Source organism: Achroia grisella, unplaced genomic scaffold (assembly GCF_030625045.1).
Source record: "Achroia grisella isolate CSIRO2021 unplaced genomic scaffold, CSIRO_AGI_Agris_v1 utg1173, whole genome shotgun sequence".
Lineage (NCBI taxonomy): Eukaryota > Metazoa > Arthropoda > Insecta > Lepidoptera > Pyralidae > Achroia > Achroia grisella.
In genome coordinates, this window is record NW_026712589.1 from 1,332,519 (window position 1) to 1,357,281 (window position 24,763).

General features: G+C 32.8%; 1 protein-coding gene across 2 annotated transcripts in view; it reads right to left on the reverse strand.

Moving 5' to 3' along the window:
* The window catches only part of LOC131851168 (homeobox protein caupolican), a 90,078-nt gene that overhangs the window by 13,996 nt on the left and 51,319 nt on the right, over positions 1-24,763 (reverse strand). For both annotated transcript variants that reach the window (XM_059201618.1, XM_059201624.1), the window contains exon 3: positions 22,795-22,904. In XM_059201618.1, the coding sequence (XP_059057601.1) occupies positions 22,795-22,904 (110 nt within the window). The remainder of the gene's footprint in view (positions 1-22,794; positions 22,905-24,763) is intronic.

The following is a 24,763-nucleotide window of genomic DNA, read 5'->3' on the forward strand; positions in this document are numbered from 1 at the left end:
TTTGCGGTATCATTAATGCAAATTTTGAATTGATGATTCATAAAGATAACGCGTTTATATTTAGGAAAATAGCTGTACAGAACGTTACTTTTATCTACGACTAGCTACCAGATCCGCACGGGTGTACATGTATTATACATATACTTTCCTCTTGAATGAATCTATCTATTGCTAAAAATGCGTTGAAATTCGTTGTACGGACAGTCAGCGGAAGCACGTCATTTTATACTATGTAAAGATGTTAACGTGTTTAGGATCAGCAAAGCGTACGTGAGTTCCCTAGTGTCTCAGGGCTCTGTAGGCTACGGTGACCATTTACCATCAGGTGGGCCGTATGCTTGTCTATACGGATACGAATATATACGGACCAGGAGTAACCTGACATTGAGGGTGACGCAGCTGGAATCGAGTCATAACGCGAGTTTCAAAGCGTTTGTGGCCGAGTTCCCACCAACATGAGGCCCACCTTCATGAAGGAGGACTACTGGCCGAAGGGTGTGGAGTATCGGCGCTACCGTGGCAGATTACCGTCATCTGTGCCGTGACCACACAGACAATTTATATATCTCTTCTTATAATTATATTATACATATGTATGTGAGACTGTAAGGTATTTATAATATGGGCCATTAGCTACCTTAAACCCCTCCGATCGATCCCTCGTCTCCCCTCCGATCGATCCCCCGTCTCCCCTCCGATCGGTCCCCCGTCCAATTCAAACGGGGATCGAAATTACGACGGCCTGAGCCGAGGTTCGAACCCCTAGTGGTGCCCTCAGACTAAAGTCGTATCCGTCAGGCAGGAGTTGGCCTTCAGCCGCTCCATAAGTCCTTCCGCGGGTTTGGAGTGCCATCTGCACTCGCCCCATAACGTCCGGTGAAGCTGTAAAGGCCAGCTACGGCCAACAGCATTAGAGTAGTCCGAAAAAAAAAAGCTACCTTTGAGCTGAACTTTATTTCACAACAAATTGAGCCAGCTATTTAAGAATATATATTCTGAATATCAGGGGTATGAAAGAGATAATAATATAAATAGTCGTCAATTGGAAAGAGACAACGCTATATATACTCTTCAGTTTTATCACTTATCAGTTTTAGAAACCTTTGTAACACCGCTAATACCTAAATAGAATTAAATAACTAATTATATGATTGATTTAAAATTCTTACTAGTCGGACAGATAATTATCTATACGTATAAATAAAATTGGAGTGTCTGTTTGTAATATTAAAATAACCGCTTTTACTACATGCATATGAATATAAGTACGGTACATACACGGAAATAACATTTTTTACAATTTTTGCCTGTCTGTCTGTCTGTTTGTTCCGGCTAATCTCTGAAATGGCTGCACCGATTTTGACGGGAGTTTTTTTGGCAGGTAGCTGATGTAATAAGGAGTAATTTAGACTACTTATATTTTAGAAATATAAAGTTAATTTCCATGTGGAGAAAGTCACGTGTACAGCTGTCTACTATAATTTGACAAGATAATACAATAAACATATTGATTTCATTATTATGCTTCTAATCATAATAGCATAATCAAATTTTTACAAAACATTACGACATCCTGAGCCGAGGTTCGAACCCCAAGTGCCTTCAATCGTATTAGTCAGGCATGAGTTGGCGTTTAGCCGCTCCATAAGTCCTTCCGTGGGCTTGGAGTGCCATCTGCACTCGCCCCCTATCATCCGGTGAAGCTGTAAAGGCCAGCTACAGTCAACAGTATTATAATAGTTCGAAAAAAAGTATCTTAATTTAGTAGTGAGAAATAGAATAGAATAGAATATAATTTATTCAAATAAACTTAATTTAAGCACTTTTGAACAGTCATAATTAACATTCTATTAATCTACAGCTCAAGGAGCACAAATATCTACCAGGAGAATCAATGAGAGTGTGCACTCTCGATTGATTCGCTATTTATATATCAAGTTCACAGCAACAATTTTTTAATTTTTTTTTATACTATGATGGTGGCAATCAAGCATACGGCCCATCTGATGGTAAATATTTACCGTAGCCTATGAACGCCTGAAACACCAGGGATATCACGTGCGCGTTGCCGACCCTTAAGAAACCTTAATATACGAGTACCCTTCTTGAAAACCCCATGCTGTAGTCTCGTGGGAAATCCTCGACAGGAAGTTAATTCCACAATCTAAGTGTACGCGGGAGGAAACTCCTCTGAAACATGATGACATCTTTATCTGATGCCTGCCAGTTGGTAGTATCCTAATTAGTATACTATGATTCAACGTTACATAATTTGTAGCAGCAATTGTCAATCATGCTCTTTTAAATGTAGAGACGGGCGATGGCGTGGTGGGACGGGTCATTGAGCTGCCTAAAATATGGTTGAGCGTAGTAATGGCTGGCTCACTCGTCATACTATGATGTAGGGATTCTTCTTAATATGACTCTTTTATATTCACTTGCTGCTGTTTTGTATTTTGTATTCTCATAAAATTCTTACAATCATTTTTGAAGAAGATTTAATTAAAAGAGCTACACGCAATTTTCTAGCTCATCCTTCTTGAGATGAGTTTGAGTTCCGAATGAACGGTAGAATAAAAAAATATGACTATTCAAAAGTTCTTATATTAAGTTCTTATATTATCTTTGTCATCTACTTCTGCAACTTCTTTAGAAACTAAGTTTCGATATGTTGAACCTATATTTACCGATAAGTTTATAAACCGTGGTTCCTGTTTATAGGGTTCAGAGTTAGTCAGGTACTATATTCAGTTCAGATATAGTAGCGAAATTAAAAACTACAAGTGTTTAAGTTGGTAGATTTCTGAAGTAGGTTTCTTTGACTAGAGTTGTGAAGGAAGGAGATCGAAGACGAGATGAACAAAGATGAAGGCACCGGTATAGTCACAAAAATTATATGGACTTATGTCATATATGTAAAACAATATAGTTATTATAAATAAATAGACAATAAAAAATATACATAAAACAGTTTCCAACTAGGGTGGATGTTTATTGTTTGTAGATTAACTGTTTTTAGTATTACACTAGTGGAATATAGTACAATGGGTACTGTAAGTATAGTTTGGGCTTTCCACTGAGATTCCACTTCTATTGTGAGATTCTGCTATTTTGTATATAACATAATATAGTATAGTAATATCTATGATATACACTAACAAATAGTATCCCTAATGTCAATAGATCATTAATCATAATTTTTCCCAAAAGAAAATAATAAGTTCTTCAGTTCTTATGTAACTCAGTTATTTAGTATACGCATACAGTAGTAGGCTATGAGTACATATATATAAATACATACTTATAGAATAATAAACTCGAAAGTCTGTCATAATCTACACTCCATGTGGGCTCTTCACTCGACGTCTGAATAATGAAAATCGCGTATCTCCGAATTCGCGTAAAGCGGGAGCCAGACGTAGACATGCACTGACTATGTCTGTCTGTCGATGTATTTACATATACATATATATAATGTAGGTGAGGGACTAGATGCTAGATGGCGTTGAGGAAAAATTAAATGGCGCTAACGTTTCGATTTGCGGAATATAGGTAAAGGTTGTGAAGCAAATTTATGTTATTATCACAAAATGTATAGAATCCGGTTGAATAATTTTTGAACGTCTTGATCTTTTAATATCGAGACTTATATATGCCCGTGTACTAATGTTTTAGTTATTGAACTAAATTAGATGACAGAATCATGTACTACTATTGTACATATAATACATATAATACTAATTCTCCAAGATTTGTTTTCTTAATGCTCTTCAAAGTATATAAATCTGTTGATGGATTCTTGTGCGTTGATGGATAAAATATGATTATGAAATTTAGAATTTATATGAACATTTCTAATTTTCATAATAATATTTTATCACTTATTATTTTTTGTAATTATCTATTAATATATATATACAAACTAGCTGTACCCGGGATTTCATCTGCGTAAAATAGTGACCTCGTCCAAATAATGAAAAAAATATTTATAATCTAACCCAATAAAAGCCAAATAAAAATTTCCATCGTTCTAGCTTCAAAAATGACAACTTCCATACATAATTTCATACAACTCAATCAACAGCCTAAAACATAACTTATAGGCCTCTAGTTTTAAAAATGTCGATACTTCCATACAACCTTTCATGTCCCCTTTCGTTCTTACAACCATTTTTCTTTGTTTATATGTAATTAACAGCCTAAGAATTAAGTTTGAAGCTACAGTTCGTGTCAGCCTGTCTAATTCTTCAATAAATTGTCACCAATGTTATTATTATATACATTATCTGAAACATCTGAATTTTGTTTTCATACAGACTATTATATATTTCATTTTATACTATATATTTCATAGAGCCTATGGTTGCGGTTCGATTCCTTGCACTATAAACATTTGTATTCATGAGTATTTCACGAGCATTATTGTTTGTTTCAGTCTGGGTGTTTTCAATGTATATTATGTATGTCGCTACAAAAAAAATCTAAGTATCTATATCAGTTATCTAGTGCTCATAAAACAAGCTCTGCTTAGCTTCAGATGATGCCGTTGTTTGCGCTGTGCTAGTATTATTACTATATCTTCTTTTAATTGTTTTGTAACAAAAATTAATTTTAAGATTCTATTAGAATAATTTGATACGACTGTAGTACACCGAGGTCCCAATAAAATTAGAACAACAAGGCATAACTCATTTACTTAGTATCTACATGTGCTCATCAAAACATATCAGTATTCTATCAATCATACAGATCTAGTACGAGTGTAGTTTCGTATTACTCATATACTAGTGTTGCACTGTATTACAATCGATATTTACTTCGTAAGGTCAAATCAAATCAAATGTGGTTCTTTTTACTTTATGTAGGTTTATAATTAGACGTTCATGCCCGTTAAAGGTTTATCTAAAGAGATTGGAATATAAGAAAACAATTATATTTTTAATCGAAGGTAACATATTTATTTTATGTAGGTCTATGTATAGTCTGAAGTATGTGCAATTTTTCTAAACTGTCTGTAGCAAAAAGAACCTAATAATCAATAAAGTATGATTTAGAATTGAATCATATGTGCCGAACTCACTATGTAACATCGTGCGGCAACACCTTCGCTTAGTTGTGGATGTAAAAAATGTTTATTTTGTTTATTTTTTAATTATGGTAAATTAAGTTTAATTATATGTACATTTTATTTGCTCTTTTTTTTCCGTTTGTTGTTTATATTGTATTTTTTACATTGCACTGAATAAATATTTTTTCTTTCTTCTTTCATTCTTTCTTCTCTAGCTACGAGGTTAGCAAGAAAAATAGCTGCATTGACATTCGTGACTGAATCCTTTTCTTGTAATATACTTCTCATCATTTGCTTCTTTCATATCTAATTCAATTGTAGTCGGCGTAGTATATTTTTATCTTCCATTCATCCCTGTTCTCAGTCATCTCAGTATTAACTCCCTTTCTTGCCATCCCCTTCAATCGATCCTCCATCCAATTCAAACGGGGATGAAATAACGACGGTCTGACTCGAGGTTCGAACCCCTAGCGGTGCCCTAAGACTAAAGTTGTATCCGTCAGGCGGGTTAGCCTACAGCCGCTCGCAGTCCTTCGGTTTTGGAGTACCATCTGCACTCGTCCCCTATCGTTCAGTGAAGCTATAAATGCCAGCTGCGGCCAACAGCATTAGAATAGTCCGAAAAAAATAATCTTGCCATATCATCTTTCACACTATATTTCCACATTAATATAATATACTTCTTTCAAAATATTATCATCATTCCTACGCATTACATACCCAAAGTCATTCGTATTCACAAAATCATTTGTAAAAGCTTCAAAAATATGAATACGTATAGCAGTTTCATCATTTCACCTTCCTGCTGCTACAAGCTCAATATAAGTAGTGTCCATCATAGCCGTTTAACATTAATTAGTGGCTGTTGTGCCCCAACTCTCAGTAAAGTCAACAATCGTTGATTTACATGAACATGTCGTTGTCACATATATCACTCATCATCCAATGGGTATCACTGCGTATTGCACTGGCGCCGCTGTCGATAGTCGGACCTCACAAGACGACTTATGTGGAACATATAAACTAGTGAAAAGTGTCGCTACTACGGTTCACATATTATCTAGGGTCACGTCTCATTTTATTACTGACATATTAATAATATCGATGTGAACATTGAATTAGATGCCAGTTTCGTAATAGAAATAAGTGAATTGTGCAACCATTTCGATATTTGTTTAATGCAGTGTTACGGTTTATTTCTGTGTACAATAACCCACATATCTGATGAAGGAGACTTGATATTTCTATTTACGCTTCATCCTATTTCTATTGTAGTCGCTGTCCATTTTAATATACCGTCTCACTAATTTATTTCTAGACTCCACAAGAATATAAGGCATTTCATTTCACGGAGTGTTCTATTCCCAATATATTAATTTTATATCTGAAATTGTGTCAGGTCGCAGTGGTTTATTTGCAGCATTAGGCTTATTGTTTATTCTTGTGAAATTCATTTGCATAACACAATTTTGATGGCCTATATTGGTAATATGTCATTACAGATGTTTGTTATTATTTTTATTCTTTAGGATTTCTTTATAAATTTAATGACATTGTTTATTTAGACATTTTGTATTCAGCCACAGATTGAACTGTAATGAAATTTATACCTATAAATTATTCAATGAATACTAAAGGTTTTGCTGATTTTTTAATCATAAAATCTTTTGTATTCTTATTTTTATCTAAAGCAAAATTATTAAAATAAACTATTTATACAGATCAATCTTCTATTTAGATACAGATTCTACTATAATTGAATTTATGCCAGATGGATACGAACTTTTTAACATCTGTATTCTTATTTTTACGTATAGAAATTTGTTAGAATACAGATTATTTATGTATAGTTTGTTAGAATACAATTGTAGTTATACTGAGATAGATATAATAGAAATTGTAATACAACGACAGAAAGTAATACACCACGGTGATTATGTAACGGATCAAAATGATACGTCTCCAACGCGTTGACCAATAGTTGACTAAATACAACTGCCTACAAGAGTACATTGCCTCTTATCAGAAACCGCAAATGCTGCTCCACTGACAATAACTTACGTAGCACATTGTAGATAACATGTTACGAGGTTTATAGGTCTTTCAAATGGTGCAACCAGAGAATCTAATTGACCAACCAGAGATTCTTTTGGGTAAATGGAATGGTCTAAAAACAAAAGGTAATGATGTGAAACAGTAACAGTTGCCGATAAGAACAGCACCATGTATATCATAATAGACATAATAACATTGTTTTTTTTTAACCGTGGACAATTAACACAGAGCCATCTAGTCGGTAAGCAGAGCTTGTGTTATGGGTCACTAATATATATACATAGACAATACCCAGACCGATACAAACAATCATACCTCTGAATACAAATGTTTGTGCGATGCGAGGAATCGAACCCGCGACTATAACAAGCAGTTTGGCGGGAGAACTGAGTGAGTCAGAAGTACAAGTATATAGTCTTGGTAAGTATAGATCCACATCGAGCGATACGCCTCGTGCCCGACGCTGACCGATAGGAAAAAGGAAAGAGGAAGCGTCAAATGCGCCTAGAATGAAATTAACCGGCGGTCAATTGCTTCGTACCGACCACGGTTTACTAATGGCACCAGCGGCGTTCGTTGCATACACCACACCTAATTTGTATGCCGTACAGCGTCCTCTTTATTGTTCCATAGATCGGTAATACACGGGAGGACTGGCACTTTGCGCTGTAAATCGCCGTATGTACACGTATCCACGATTAACTGTGTGCTATAACCATAGTCGGCGCAGGCACCGTGTCAACAAGCCGCCTGCGCTAGTGTTCTGGTGATGTCACCTTCGGATTGGCCACACAAAACGTGAGGGTACGTGTTTGATTGATTCGTATTATTACTGCACGTAGCTAAGTTCCGTGGGTGAATCATGGCTCTTCAATGAGGCGGGTAAAGCACAATATCAATTTGTTGACCTGCTATGAAATATGCTTTCTCCGCACGGATCTGAGTGACCTTTATTGTCTTTCTCATTCATCTAATTAATGAATATTATAAATGCGAAAGTTTGTGAGTATGGATGGATGTTTGATAGTCTTTCACGTAAAAACTACTGAACGGATTTTGATGAAATTTTACAGTTATATAGCTTGGACATCAGTAAACCACAGAGGATATAATTTAAAAAGATATTTTGCGAATTGTGTGAAATATAATGATAAATGTCAAGTGACGCAGACGAAGTTGCATGGGTCAGCTAGTATAATAACAAATTAAAATTAAAGCCCAAATTGCTACCCAATGACTATAAAAATATTTAACAAGATGTCAGAGGAGATAAAACAATTAAATAAAAACGAATTTAAAAAAAACTCTAATATTGGTTGTTATTATTTATTTTTTTATTACAGACGAATGTTTTCCCCAAATGATAAGGTTTATTAACATATGAGAAAATGAATAATGATTTTAAACATCACATCCTATATATCAAAATTTGTAATATAAAATTTCATTTAATTTCTAATCGATTAAATACACGAGGAAGCTTTTGAACAAACATTGCTAAATATTTTGTAGAAATTTCATTTATTTAATAACAAAGGAAACAGTATGTAAAAATATTTTTAGTAGTATAATCGATTTTTTTAAATGGATAGAGTGCTATTTGTTTAAAAAAACCGCTTCAAAATCCGTTGCGTAGTTTTAAAGATTCAAACATACATATCGGCTGACGGCGACTTTATACTATGTAGTGATTTATAAACCCGATATGAATACCGAGTATGAAAAAATTACGTCTGTAGAGCAGTGTGCCATGTGGTACTGATAATGGAAATATTTTCCCCACCCCTTTCATACATTTCCCAAAAGGAAACCTTAGCGCGTTTTAAAATGACCACGCCGCCATCTAGTTAGTCGCTTACAAACCTTTTATATATATATATATATATAAATATGTAAATACAGTAATATCCAGACCTGCGCCACCCCGTTTTACGCGAATTCGTAGATTCACGTGTTCATACTTGACCCTCACTTTGATTTCAGTTTACGAAATAGTGATCTAGCAATTTTTAGGTTCTAGTTCTAATTACACGTTGTTCCTAACTATGTGTTTTAATGGGCCCTAATTTACGCAAATTCGACTGGCATAATTATGGCCGAATCCATATTTAGTGTAACAATAAATTTCAATCTTTATTCATTTGATGATAAGGTCTAATATATGTGTAATGCGAAATTAACTGGCTTCGGTAAGTAAATAATATATTTATATACTATACAACATACAGTGCAGACTATATAATATATTTATACATATAAAACTTACAAAAGTATGTACACCCGAGCGAAGCTGGCCTCTTGTATACATTAATACGTAAAACAAAATCTTTCTACCCTCTTTTACGGAATATGTGCGGACAGAGCACGAAACTTCGCACACTTATTTATTTATTTATTTTAGGAAGATTAACGGTGTAATTTTACATGTTACTTGTCATATCAAATTGTCTTATGCCAATTAATAATCTTCACCAATAGTATATTATAGTTTATATAGATAATAGTAAGTGTAAAATGGTAAAATCTTTAAAATTATGAATGAAAAAGAAATTAAATTACTATTAAAACACACTACCACGTATTAGAAGTATATAGAAGATCATAGAAGTATATAGAAGTATATAGAAGTTCATAAAAGTATATAGAAGTAGTCCTTAACAATAGAACCTGAGTAATTGAAATTATTGATGATCGAATTTCAACCACTATATAATTAAATTATCAGACTTTATCTGTATTTTCCGCCACCCAGTTTAACATTAAAGTTGACATACAAAGTAATTGGTGTCAGCCAGATTTGATCCCACAACCTTTGAGGTTAAGTATAAGTCTGGATAAAGTCTCTAGGCCACGACACAGTTATCAATTATGTTAAAATATTAATATCATTTTATTTACAATTGATATTACCTCCCTATACCGCCTCGCTCTAATACACGCCGTCGGGGTGATGGTGATTATTAGTAATGTGGACTCATGACCATTACTAGCAATGTACCATGTCAGGTTGACCTCCACGCGGTACCCCCTGGAAACCATCATGTTAAATTCCTGGTGAATTTGCACGATGGGCTAACTGACCTGACCTCATATTCATCTTATCATCCTCCACTGGTGCCCCGCCAGCGTAAACCGTTAGCACAGGCGGGTGCACCATTCCATTATCAACCCTCAAAAAAAAAATTACACGCCGTCGGGGTGATGGTGATTGTTAGTAATGTGGACTCATGACCATTACTAGCAATGTACCATGTCAGGTTGACCTCCACGCGGTACCCCCTGGAAACCATCGTGATAAATTCCTGATGACTTTGTCACAATGGGCTAACTGACCTGACCTCATGCTCATTTTGTCATCCTCAACTGGTGCCCCACCAGCGTAAACCGTTAGCGCAGGTGGGTGCAACATTCCATTATCATCCATAAAAAAAAATACACGCCGTCTTACCTCTGACGGTTGTAGGTTTGATTCCTTGCACGGTACAATCAAGATAGTTTTCACACGCTTATTTACGATTTTTATAACCGACTAGCTGTACCCGCGACTTCGTTCGCGTGGTTATTAAAAAAATTATCGCGATTATCTTTGAAATCCCTCAAATATGAATAATTTTCCCCGTTTTTTTTTTCGTTTTTCCCCGTGTTATATAACTTAAAGCCTTCCTCGATAATTGGACTATCCAACATATTTTTTCAATTCGAACCAGTCATTCCTGAGATTAGCGTGTTCAAACAAACAAACAAACTCTTAAGCTTTATAATATTAGTGTAGATAATAATGAAGATTTGATGAACAAGCAATTGCATATACAATATCAATAATATTTATAATGTTTCTCTCTAAAAGTCGCTGACTAAAACGTATAACTGCAGATATGTCGGCAATTGACAAACTAGTAACTAAAGAAGGATTAACTAGTTACTACAAACGAGTAATACCCGTTTGAGAATCGTGTTGCATTCCATTAATATATCTCCAAGAAAGAAACTATCGTGAATAGTTCATTCAACAATATTCAAATCAATATAAAAATGATTTATCCATGCAGAACATTTAACATCAAGTTTTTTGTTTTAAAACTTTTTGTCTTCTTTTTCCTACCGTCCAGCTCTATATACAGATTCAATCGAGAAGAACTGGCAAGAAACCTAACATTTTTTTTTAACGCTAGTTAATTTACATTGTACAGTTATATAAGTGTCTCTGTATAATATTAAATCAAAATCCTGTGCATGAACAACTATTGCCATGCACGTTTGTCATTTAAGTAATCGTAGTGAGTAATAGGCTTTACCCAATAAATATGATTTAATAGATGTTTTTAATTTATATATTGCTTGACTCGTTATTAATCATAATTGACTATAGTATCTACTGTTTTATTTAATTTGGTTGGAATGGGAATCAAACCGACGGCCCATCTGATGGTAAGTGACCATCGTACATCTACTTAAACGGATAGAGTCAATAATGATCATGCAACGATCAGGAATAATTAAACTGTTCTTAATGGCATAATTTGACATAAAATAAATTCTATCACCAGCACGGTCATAACATTTATTTTATTTATAAAAATGCAGAGAAAGTCGCGAGACACGACTAGTAAATTGAAGGGACGATTAATATCCAACTCATTCATTATCATCTCCAACCAGTGCAGTGTTGTTACATATTGGGAAGTTATAACCATTAAGAGAATACAATTGCAATTTCTTCCTGTCGTAAATAAACTTTGGCGGGTATGAGTAATCATCGCTTTGTGTGCACGATATCGGGTGGAACCAAATAGATTGGGACGTGACCTGAATCCGTTCTCTCAGTGTTGCCAACAAAGATGGAGCAGCCCCTTCGGAAAACACAAAAAAAAGTAAAATGATTGTAGTACACTTTGGATAGTTGTGGTTTCGATTCCCCGTGCGGTACAAATATTTTATATTCGTGAGTATGATTGGATATTTTCTATGTGAATTCTATATATGTATATAAACATGTCTTTAAATAATAATAATAAGTCTATTAGTTGTCTGATACCCATAATATGAGCTTAGCATGGGACTAGATGGTTATATGTGAATTGTCATGGTTTATTATATTAGTAAATGATATAAAAACATTTTAATTACTTTAATAAGGAAATAACTTTTTAGATCAGATAAAACGCTGAAAACTGCAGATTGCAAGAACAGAATAAAGAACGCTAGAACTGTTTTTAACCACCTTTAGGAATGAAGAGCATTTCACGAAAGCGAAATAAAACTAGTGGTCGCCTGGTGCTCAAAATTAGACCACAAATTATTTAAGTATTATATTTATATTCAGTAGCTATGACTATATGTAAACAAATGATATTAAAGAAAAACAATATTAATCTATTCCCAAATTGACCAGAAACTTTAACAATAAACGAAAGAGTATATTTGCATGTGTGTTTGACAATATTCTTTTATTGCATAATTAAAAAAAATATATTAGCATCGTGAACTTCTTCTCTATATAAACTATAAATGTCCGAAATTTTATACTCTTTGGTACACGCAATTATTGTAAAAAGAGGTTTAACTTAAGTTTTAACTTCACATATTAAAATATAAATAAATATATTAAAAAAGAATATACGAATTACTAGAGCAATCACTAAATATTTACAAATAGATTTTTTAACCAGAATTAAATCTACACACGCCTATTTGGCTTCCAAACTTATTAATTAAACATTTCTAATTGTAAACATCTATATGGCAACACTACTCTCGCGGTATATGGGTTCGAATTCGTCCACAAAAGTCCTGTATGGTGTTGGTAGTTGAATTTTCCGTTTGTAATTATATTGAGGCAGAGCGGAAGTGTATGTAGTGGTTACTACACAGGTCACGCTGTGGACGGTTGACGACCGGCGCGGACAGTCGGCGCAGCTAACGGGGTAATGCCTCGAAAGGAGCCCGGCACGACCATAGGGACCTAATTAATTTTGTCGCCCCGTACCAGGATATGTTATATTATTAAAAAAAATATATACTTTTTAATAATTGCCAGTGTTTAATTATTAGGTTTGTTAAAAAATATACTTTTTAATAACTGCCAGTTTGTAAATATATGGTTTGTAAATACACGACACTTAATATAAAATGAACATGAACAATAAAACAAAGAAAAAAAAAACAAAAAAACTATGCTAAGATTAAAAAAAAAAATGATATGCTACTACCATATCGTTTAGTGTCTGAAAAAATGACCTGACGTGTAAGTGTATATCAAAGCATCCACCGAAAAGGTCCGTGCTCAGTATTATGCTGAGATGCAGAGGCTGTACCGCTGCTGCGCTGTTTTTCACCACAGCATTAGGAACATAAGCGATTGTGTTTAGATTAGATTATTTTTTTAATTCACATGCCTCAAATTGTATTTTTTTAATATATGAAGTTATAAACACATCTAATGTCTCTCATAGTAAGAGAAAATTAATAAGTGACGTACTTAATAAAAATATAATTTATAATGTTTCCAATTTAAACATTGAATAGAAACTACTCTAGTACGTAATCTATTTTTCATTTTGATAATATGAATTTTTATTATTAGTTAAGTTTGTTTTAAAAACGTTTTGTTTAATTACATGTATAAGTTTATATGTATTATTTTAATAACAGTCCCGCCCTTTCCCCTTGTATAGATTTTAATTATTAATTATGATAATATAAATTGTATTTAATTGATTTATGAATTAGTTAAGTTTGTTTTAAAAACGTTTTATTTTACTATATATATTATATGTATTATTTTACTAACAGTCCCGTCCTTTCCCCTTGTATAGATTTTAATTATTAATTATGATAATATAAATTGTATTTAATTGATTTATGAATTAGTTAAGTTTGATTTAAAACTTAGCAATATGTTTTATTTTACAACACGTATAAGTTTATACGTTTTTTTTACTAACAATCCCGTCCTTTTCACATATATATCTATACATATAAATAAAATTGGAGTGTCTGTTTGTAATATTGAAATAACCGTTTTTTACTACATGCATATGAATATATATACGATACATACATCAAAATAATATTTTTTATAATTTTTGTCTGACTGTCTGTTGTTGTTCCTGCTAATCTCTGAAATGGCTAGACCGGGACGGGACTTTTTTGGCAGGTACCTGATGTAATAAGGAGCAACTTAGGCTACTTTTATTTAAGAAAAAATCTGTTATTATAAAAAAATAAAGTTAAATACCACGCGCACGAAGTCGCAAGAACTGCTAGTATATATATATATATATATATATATATATATAATTTAAATACAAATATCGTGCACAATGTAAAGCATTAAAAGTTCAGAGTTGTTTGGGTTAGCCGTAAACACAGAGCGGATAAGTTGGCAGGTAGAAGATAAATTAATCATAATGTACCAGTTTTATACTAAGTGAGTGACCAGAGGGCGAAAGCGTCGAGCAAAGAGGGTTTGTTTGTTCGAGTCATTCTGGTAACAGATCCAACGTCACTCTTCATTCACTCAGCTTGCTTCGGGCTAATTGTGGGTAAGATTCGCCGAGTGCTTCTATTATTACAACGGACAAAGACGTGAACACTTCGGTAAGTTTTAACCGCTGTATTGACTTCAAAGATTTTATGAGTGTGTACTTCGGTACACACTCATAAAATCTATGAGTGTGTACCGAAGTACACACTCATAAAATAGAATTCGTTCTATGATTGTCTGACATTTATTTAAAAGAGACTTAGAATGATATTTGTGTAAAAGAGCAATACGCAAGTTTCTTTTTTGTTTTAAACTTAAAATCGCAATATACAAATAATTTTTCGTTTTTGTGATTGGTATGCGTTCCGAATAAGTGGTAGAATCAAACAATATGACTTTTTAAAAGTGTTTGTATTGAGTTTATTTTAATAAATATTATTTTAATTTCTATTTACGATATATGTAATTAATAGTAATAATTATATTAATAAACGAAGCACAAATTGTGCGAATTTTCGCGGATCGAGGACAATGAAATTAGGCACATTTATAGTTTAACTAGAGAAGGAGTTGGCTATTATTTTTTTTTAATTATACATAAGAAATACATTAAATCAACAAAAAAAATATATTTAACACCGACACGAATGTATACTCTTTTGTTTATGTGTTATTGCTGGTGCAAATAGTTTTGTATATTAGTATGGTCAAATTTTAAGCATTGCGCGACCAGTCATTGATATAATAGCATCAATGATATAACTAATGAAGAAATGAGATAAAAAAAATTAATTACCGTTTCTTTTCGACTTTCACTTATGATTTAAGTACAGTCGTAGAGTAAAACTATATTATTGATGAAAATACTACTCGAGTTAAAAGAATTATGTATACAATATCTTATTAATATCATCAACGCGAAAGTTTGTGAGTATGGATGTATGTTTGTTACTCTTTCACGCAAAAACTACTAAACGGATTTTTTGATACTTTACAGTTATATAGCTTATCCAATAGAATAACATATAAGCTATAAATTTCAGGCGAGTGAAATCGCGGGCACAGCTAGTAATAAAATATATTTCAATATATGGAACCTATATGAGAAATTGATTATTGGGTATTTTATCAATGTAACAGAAGCGAATACAATAATTGTTGTGTATGTCAAACATTATTTATTATTATGGATGCCTTTTTAGATTATAGCAATCAATATACTTCATATTTAACTTATCCAACGATAATATCACACGAATTTTGAGTGTTTAAAAAACATTTGACGTCCTATGTAGTCTAGCGGCCTAGCACACCGCAAGATTAAAGTTTGTTTGGAAATTCCTCATTTTTAAAGCTAGAACGATGAAACTATTTCTTCGTCGTTTTTGGGTCTATTAAATATTCCACGCGAACGAAGTCGCAAAGCCAGTATATTCATAATTATTATTTACTTTTCTACTTCACTATTTTTTACTTTCACGTTCGGCACTACTAATAAGCATATGTCCGAAGTGGTAATTAGCAGTTGTAAAATTTTATCTGTCTTCATACAATATCGGTGACGGGCTCGTAAGCATTATACTATCTGTATAGAGATAAGTGTCAGTGAGTACTAGTTTGTGATTTTTTATAGGACTAAGAGCTGCTACTTATACAATGTTGTTATGTTTATTTTTGACTAGCTCATTTATGTCCTGCGGTTTTATCCTCTTCATAAATGTATAGCCTACTAGCTGTGCTCGTGGTTTCACCCACGCTACGTTTCTTTATTTCTGTTATTCTGATGAATTAGCTATACCTATTACTGTAGTTTCTTTAATACTGAAACCTAGTTGCAGGCTATTGCGGTCGCGGGTTCGATTCCTCATCCTACATACATTTACACAAATCTGCAGCTCATTTAGAAAAAATAATAAATGTTGGAAATAGATTAAAAAGGAATATATATAAAGAAAAATAACTTGCTAAATATTACATCATAGATACATACACTTGACTATTAAAAAGTATATTAAATTTTCTTTCTGTAAACATTATGTAAGAAAGAAGAAAGTCAAATGAATTTAGCCACTTACTCATGTAAATTTATAGTCATTATTTTTTACCGTCCAGTTCAGCTGGCCGCTTCAGTAGAGAAGAAATGACAAGACACTGGTGTATTGTAATGAAAATATAATAAATGGGTCCCAATTAAAGCACTGCAAAGAATCGAGTAGGAGAGAACATAAAAATTCGAGGCTGAAAATTAGAGAGTGAAAAGGGAATAAACTCGAGAAAAGTAGTAAAAATAAAAAGGAAATAGGGTGGGCTATGTTGTTTGAAACATGTGGAATCAGTATAAGAGGAGGGCGTGGTGAAATAAATACACAATGCGAAAGTAGAATCATGCGGTGAAGTGGAAGAGATTAGACCACAAAAAAATGAAGCAATACAAATGTTTAACGATATAAATAATTGTATAGTTCTTAAAAATAGAACTCAAATCGACTATGATACGTAATAAGAATTGATGTTAACGGTAGAGTGCATAGAAATGATTGAGTTATAGTCAATTGTAAAATAAACAATGAAGAAAACGGTAAATATGATAATTTTAAAAGAAATTCGATTATTGTTGAAAAATATTTACATCAAATAACTTTTGTTGAGAAACGATGAAATACAAAATCGTTAAATTACTGCACGCCCTCTCAGACAGCACGACGTTAGAATTAAGCCACTCAAAGATAAGCATATTAAATTTCCTGACATACTGTGTAACATAGTTAATTGCACTTAATTACGGTCGGTTTTCTTGTTTATATAGTAAATATCATTACGGATTGTTGCCGACGTGAGTGATTAAGGTGTGAGATACGTATCGGCCGCTGTTGGGATCACACCTGCCGTGTCCGTTCGAAAACCTTCTATTACGTTATTAACAAAGATTCCCCCACAAAGTTTTACAACGTTTTAATTGCATTATTTAACGCTTGTTATTGCATCCGAATGATTTATACGTTCTAATTTTTTGGCAAGTTTTGATTTGTTGTGTCTTGGCTATCATCCTTTTTATTTATTACTTCAGCTGTAAGAAATATGTCTAAAATATTCTCTAATACTTAATTTATTACTTAATTAAATATATGTATTTTAGTTTTTAAATAGATACCTACCGTTTCTATACGTTGTGTTCAGTGTTTAAAACTGAAGATAAATTCATTGAGATCTCGTTTAAAAAGCTGCTTTAATTGTGTTGAATGTTTCTGAACAGGTTCTCACAAACCTTAATGAAAACGAAGTTCGTAAGTATGTTAATGGTTTAGTAATGGTTGATCCATAATCTAAAACACAAAATAGTGTAACCTATTTGAATGAATGGCTATTTAAATAATTGAATTTAGAATGTTATATCATATATCGACGTATACATATACATCTAAGTTAAAACCTTCTGACATGTAATCTATATTCATTTGACGGAGCTCGCCTTGCGTGCATCACTGCAATTAAAAACGTATAAATCAAGATGTTTGCTTCACACTCAATATATACTTTAATGTTATTGATACTCAAATTATATTGTTAGCTTCGATGAATTAATTTTTATTAAAATCATAACGATACGTAATAGGGTTATAATTTTACTAGTAGATAAATTGTCTGATATATGCCAGTTTCTATTATCTTGGTACCCCTATCTTTACACCTTAGATCCTCAATGATCACGAACAGTGCTGGTTCAGAGGAGTTTCCTATAACCGCAAAATTCATATTTTAGAATAAACTACATGTTTAGGGTTTTGAAGAAATTACAGCCGAAGGGTAAAATAGAATTTGTTAAGCGTTGGTAAGGCGCACTAGAGAACATTAGTGTCAGAGGCGTCCATAGGCTTCGGTAACGGTTTACCTTCACACCAGTATGCTTCATTGCTACCATTGTGGTATGTATTAATATTGTTTTTGATAGTTTTGTATTATATATTCTTATTTTATTTTAAATTTTGGTGTTCTGTTCCTTTTTCTTTATACTGATTGTTTTTCTAATGCCACATTCTTTGTATTACGTTTTATCTAGTAGCTGAATATATACATTTACCTTACCAGGATACATGTCTCACTCAGAATCAGCTGAATATATTCCTCCATCACAATTGTTGTTAGTATTAGCGGTTGGAAATGCTTATTAATGATTAGTAGTACAATTTTGTGCAAGCTGTAATAGTGCGTAGCCGTTTCCTATAAGGTATCTAATGCGTACCAATCAATCAGTTCTGGTATCGAACATTGCGTACGTACTTTATCTATCTATCTATAGGTACACAAGATATGTAATTATATGTATAAATATGAAACTAATACATATTGAACATTACGCCGACTGTCGTGTTTTCCTGCATGTTCGCTACGCCGACAAACACAGATACAGTTCCGATAAACGGGTACAACATTCGTAATTATCTAATAAACTCATGTTTTGGTACCTTTACAGTTTGCCGCTATCGGTTTACATATGTGTTGTTCAAATCAAAATCTACCTAAATAGCTGATAATGATAAAATTGGTGATTTCGTTGTGTATTGCGCCAAGCTTCAATGACAACCGTCATATGCTAAACACGCTTTTCTAAAAAATAACCTTCAGATAGTGATTACGTTAAATGTGGCGCCGTTTAGTCGTCTACTTATGTATACATATTTAGACCCTGTTTTGGACTTTCTGTCACTTGATGGAAACACTGAAAACGAAAAAATCCGGCAGACTGCGGTAGACCTATGTTGAATTGAAAGATAGTCAGCGAAACGTGGATATATAAGTGTTATGTTCGACAATGCCTCTGACTGCCCTAGCTAGAATAATAATCATGAAGGTATTATTTATTTAGGATCATATACAGGTTTATAATTAGAATACTTATAACTGTTTTAAATTAATTACATTACTGTAAAGTCAACATGCATGATCATAGAGTATATGTAAGTATTGAAACATATGGCTCTTATATATTAAATTACTTTAATTAAACGCATTATAATTAAAAATTAATATTCTCAGTACATATTATATACTTAGAATTATGATGGGTATATGTGTGTTAGGTCGAATAAAGTCCATACTTCTTAACAAATGCTGCTTGTAGGGGCTGATTTGTTCGGGTTACGAACACTGATTAGACTATTTGCTTTTGCAAAAGCACATGCTGGTAGTCACTTTATTCTCCCAAATTTGAATTTAAAAATGAATCTGTATTATTGTAAACAAGTACCACATTTAATTGGAAAGAATACGAGCTGAATTTCTCGTCAGTTCTTCTCATCTCGAAATCATCATTTCGAACTGACGGTAGATTTGACATATCTGTAATAGACCTACATGAATAAAGATATTTTGAATTTGAGGAAAAGAGTATATTTATATAATATATTATAATAGGAGTGTGTGTTATAAGTGTTACTATAGTCACAAGGAGAAATATATATGCGTAAGTGTGTTTGTACATATGAATATAGTGTATATTATTACATATATATATATATATACTGAAAGCTGCCTCGATTGTTGCTTCGTAAAATATACATATGGAACGGGTTGGTATAGATACCAGACAAAACAGTGTACATGGAGCGAGGGGCTAAACACTGTAACTAGGTTAGCCAACTCTCGTACTAAAATTTTCGGGATTTATTAAACAAGCTGATTAATATGTTCCCTCTAATATGGTTAAGTGTAACGATGACTATCTCATCCGTCATAACGTATACTGGTCTGGGAACTGACCTGTCAGGTTAGAGCCACTGAATAGACTATATCCTGTTGACAAATATGCAATAGCTTATGCAGTTAGTTATTTATTAGCGATTTTCTTCCTAATTTTTAAATTTTAGACTCTGTATTTTTGTAAATGTACAGGCTCATTTGAAAGGAATACGTACAACAATACAAATATGTACAACATTAAAAAAAATACGAGCTGAGTTTCTTGTCAGTTCTCATCTCGAAATCATTCCGAACTGACGGTAGATTTAACATATCATAAGAGTCTGTAATAGACCTACAGGAATAAAGATATTTTGAATTTTGAATTTGAGTAAGAGCTGAGTTTCTTATCAGTTCTTCTTTACTCAAAAGCACTCTGTACTGTAGATTTGACATGCTCTAACAATCTGTAATAGACCCACATGAATATAGATCTTTTGATTTGATTTGATGGACAAGATCGATAGGTTATAACTAAAGTATCATGCCTCCTGTAATTTCATTACCTTATCTGCCTCCAAGCGAAACAATGAACATAAAGAAATATTATTAGAATTGTAAATATGAATGCTTGATCGAATAGAACAAATAAAATGGTCTATCACCATTTTATTTGTTCTATTCAATTTGAGGTTTGCGTCCTAACATGGATTATTATATTATTATTTATTCTTATTTTGCACTAAGTTGAAAAGTAAATCTACCCATGCAATTGCAATATTTAAATTTTTAACTATTTGTCGCTGGAAAGTAGTGTCTATGATACAGACTCGGCCTTGTATAGATACTACTGTCAATTTTATGTATTTATATATTTAAAACTTTTTTATAACTATAGTTTTTAAGAACAATAACTAACTGTAATTACTTAAAATGGTGTCAATAAATGTATTATTATTATATTACCCTAGCTATTCCCGAGACTTCGTCCGCGTGGAATTTAACTTTATATTTTCTACAATAAAATATTTTTTCCAAAATAAAAGTAACCTAAGTTACTCCTTATTACATTACCTACCTGCCAATAAAAGTCCCGTCAAAATCGGTCCAACTATTTCAGAGATTAGCCAGACAAAAATTGTAAAAAATGTTATTTCGGTTTATATTCATATGCATGTAGTAAAAAACGGTTATTTCAGTATTACAAACAGACACTCCAATTTTATTTATATGTATAGATTATATTATTATGGAATACAGTCTGGAATATCCCGATGAAATCCGAACAATTGGTAACCCTACATGTGACATGTAGGATAGACGTTAAGTGTCCTCTTTTTGGAGATTTGCACGTCGATCGCCGATAGATGCCGTTAGGGGCCCATCTGTCATGGAAGCCGGTACAATCCCGGCGAGCGGAACTTACTCAAAAATTAATTATGCCATCGCTGAAATCCCCAGCGCTGTCAGAATGGTCCAGATAGCAAGGAGCGTGAATTTTGTATAAAGTGGACCGCCCCTGCTCGCTTTTATTGCAATTCCAATGGTATAGTATCTATTATAAATACCAGCACGGTATAGTACCGTAGTTGTACAGTTGTTGGATATTCTGATCTGATTATTGCGGGTTAGATTCCTAAACAATATAAGTATTTGTTTTTATGATATGATAATCATTCATATAAATCTCTTTTGAGAAATAAGCTCGCCCTTGTACATTACATTTATTCTGTATATTTTTTTTGTTATGTGTGTGTGTGTACAATAAAGAATAATGAAATAAAGAAATCATTTGCATTAAGTATTTCCAAAAAAAAGGTTTACAAAAACTATAATTTTATTTTGTGGCCAGATGGCGTTGTTTGGAAATCCTAATAACGAATATAATAAAAAATTTAACGCTAAAGTGTCCGAATGAATAAAAAAAAATTATTCATGTCGGACATTTTAGAATTAAATTTTATATACGTCAATTTTTTTTGTATATTTTTCCCTACCATCCAGTTCAGTACATAGATTCAATTTGCAAGAAACTAAAGTGAATTTCTTCTCTTTAAAGCCAGTTTATTTACATTTTGCACTTATATAGGTATCTATATCTAACATTAAACGAAAATCCCGTGCATGAACAACTATAGCTATGCACGCTCGTCATTCAAGTAATCGTTTAGTGAGTAATAGGCTTTGCTCAGTACATATGATTTAACAGATGCTTTGAATTTTTTTAAGAGTAATTAAAAATTGTCCTGTGTGTTTGCTGGAGGAATATTGCAATGTATAATTTGTTGTATTAATGAACTAAAAAATGCCTTGAATATATTGTACACTGAATTTAATAGTGACGCCACGGAATGTTCGAGAAGAAGTGAATATAGGTAAAACAAAATAACATCGAAGTTCCATGCGTGACGTTCCAAATTTGAACTTTATAGTTTTATTTTTAAATGTAATTATATGGCTATTTGCGATCACAAACATGGTCTTATTAAAAATTATAACTACAACTTACCCGTTGAAGGGATATCCAGCGAAGGCAGCATCATAAGGATGATAAACGGTAGGATAAGGCCAACTCGCAGCACTTGCTGCTATGTTCTCCTTAAGCTCGATTCCTGGGGCCTGTTGTAAACATAATATAAAAAAATAAATAAAATTTATAAGATTTTGATTTTAGAAGGTATATATTTAGGTATTACAGATTATACAGCTTGTACACTATATTTAAATACACATATTTAAATAAGCTTATCATTTATTTCTGTAAGCAACTTGCTTCGCAGTTATGTTTTGGTGAGAAGGTGAGAGATGACAGTGAAATTATAAAATAAATAGGCATATTGCCTTATGCCTCAGGAATTTACCTCCTTCACCACAAGATCGACGGTTGACAACTTTATGTGGTATAACAGTAGCGATGGCATATATTTTTTTTTACGTTCAAATAAATAATGGTAATTAAAATTTTAAAAGTGAACAAAACTTGTGTTATTTTCTAATATTTATTGGTATTATTATCTTTATATATATATTCTTCCATTCTATTCATGCGCCACCTACCACTTTTGTGGTATTTTCTCTACCTAAAGGTTGTCTGGAAGATATTGCTTCTAGCGATAAGACCGCCTTTTGTACTTCCCTATCTATTTTCTGTATAATTCTTATGTATTAATTCTATTGGTGCAATAAAGAGTTTATAAATAAATAAAAAACTTATATGAATAGAAATCTGAATACAAAACAAACAACTTCTTATTTAAGATACGTAAGAATAATATAGAAATTTGTTTAGGATTACTCAATAGGATAATTGAGTATGTAAAATATTTTTTTTTTAAAACACAAGGGACAAACGAGCATCCGGCTCATCTGATGGTAAGTGATAACCGCCGCCCATGAGCACCCGCAACACCAGGGGAATTGCAAGTACGTTGTCGGCCTTTTAAAAAGGAATAAGCTCTTTTCTTGAAGGTTTCAACATCGTATCAATAATAAATATATTTTTTTAACGATCAAATAAATAATGGTAATTAATATTTAAAAAAAGAACAAAACTTATATGAATAGAAATCTGAATACAAAACAAACGACTTCTTATTTAACATACGTAAGAATAATATAGAAATTTGGTTAGGATTACTCAATAGTATAATTGAGTATGTAAAATAGTAACAAACATACATCCATATGTTAACAATATTAGTACGTTTTAATCATCATTGCCTTGCCTTTATCCCATTATTTGGGGTCGGCGCAGTATGTCATTCTCTTCCACTGCTCTCTATCAGTCGTCATATCTAAACATACTCTTCTTTTATTCATATCATCTTTCACACAATCCATCCATCTTTTCTTAGGGCGTCCCCTCCCTTTACATCCATCCACATTCATATTATACACTTTCCATAAGACATGGTCCTCATTCCTCCGCATAACATGCCCATACCAGCTCAATCTGTTACCTCGCAACTTTTCTATAACCGGCGCAACTTTCAAACTTCCTCGTATATACTCATTCCTTATTCTGTCATTCCTGGTAACCCACACATCCATCTTAACATTCGCATTTCTGCCACATGCACACGCCTTTCGTCCATCTCCTTTACGGCCCAACATTCAGATCCATACAAAATGACAGGTCTTATGATAGATTTATAAACTTATGATAGATTTAGTACGTTTTAATATGATTTATAAAACAATAGCAATTCCAATAAACATGATATCGTCTTTAAATTCTCAATTCACGTTACCGGTAGCTTCAACCTAATCCATTACAAAAATGATCTTCCCTTGATTGATTTCTTGATCGATCGCTCGAACGTTTCGTTTTAACTATTATTATTTAATGGGCCAAGATACGAGGTATACGCATCAATCATCATTCGGTCGACAAATGTATTGTGTGTTTTTTTGTCTCATACATACGAATGTTGAACTTTACTTTCTTTTATGTCGTTGAGATAAACAAGTAAAATTAT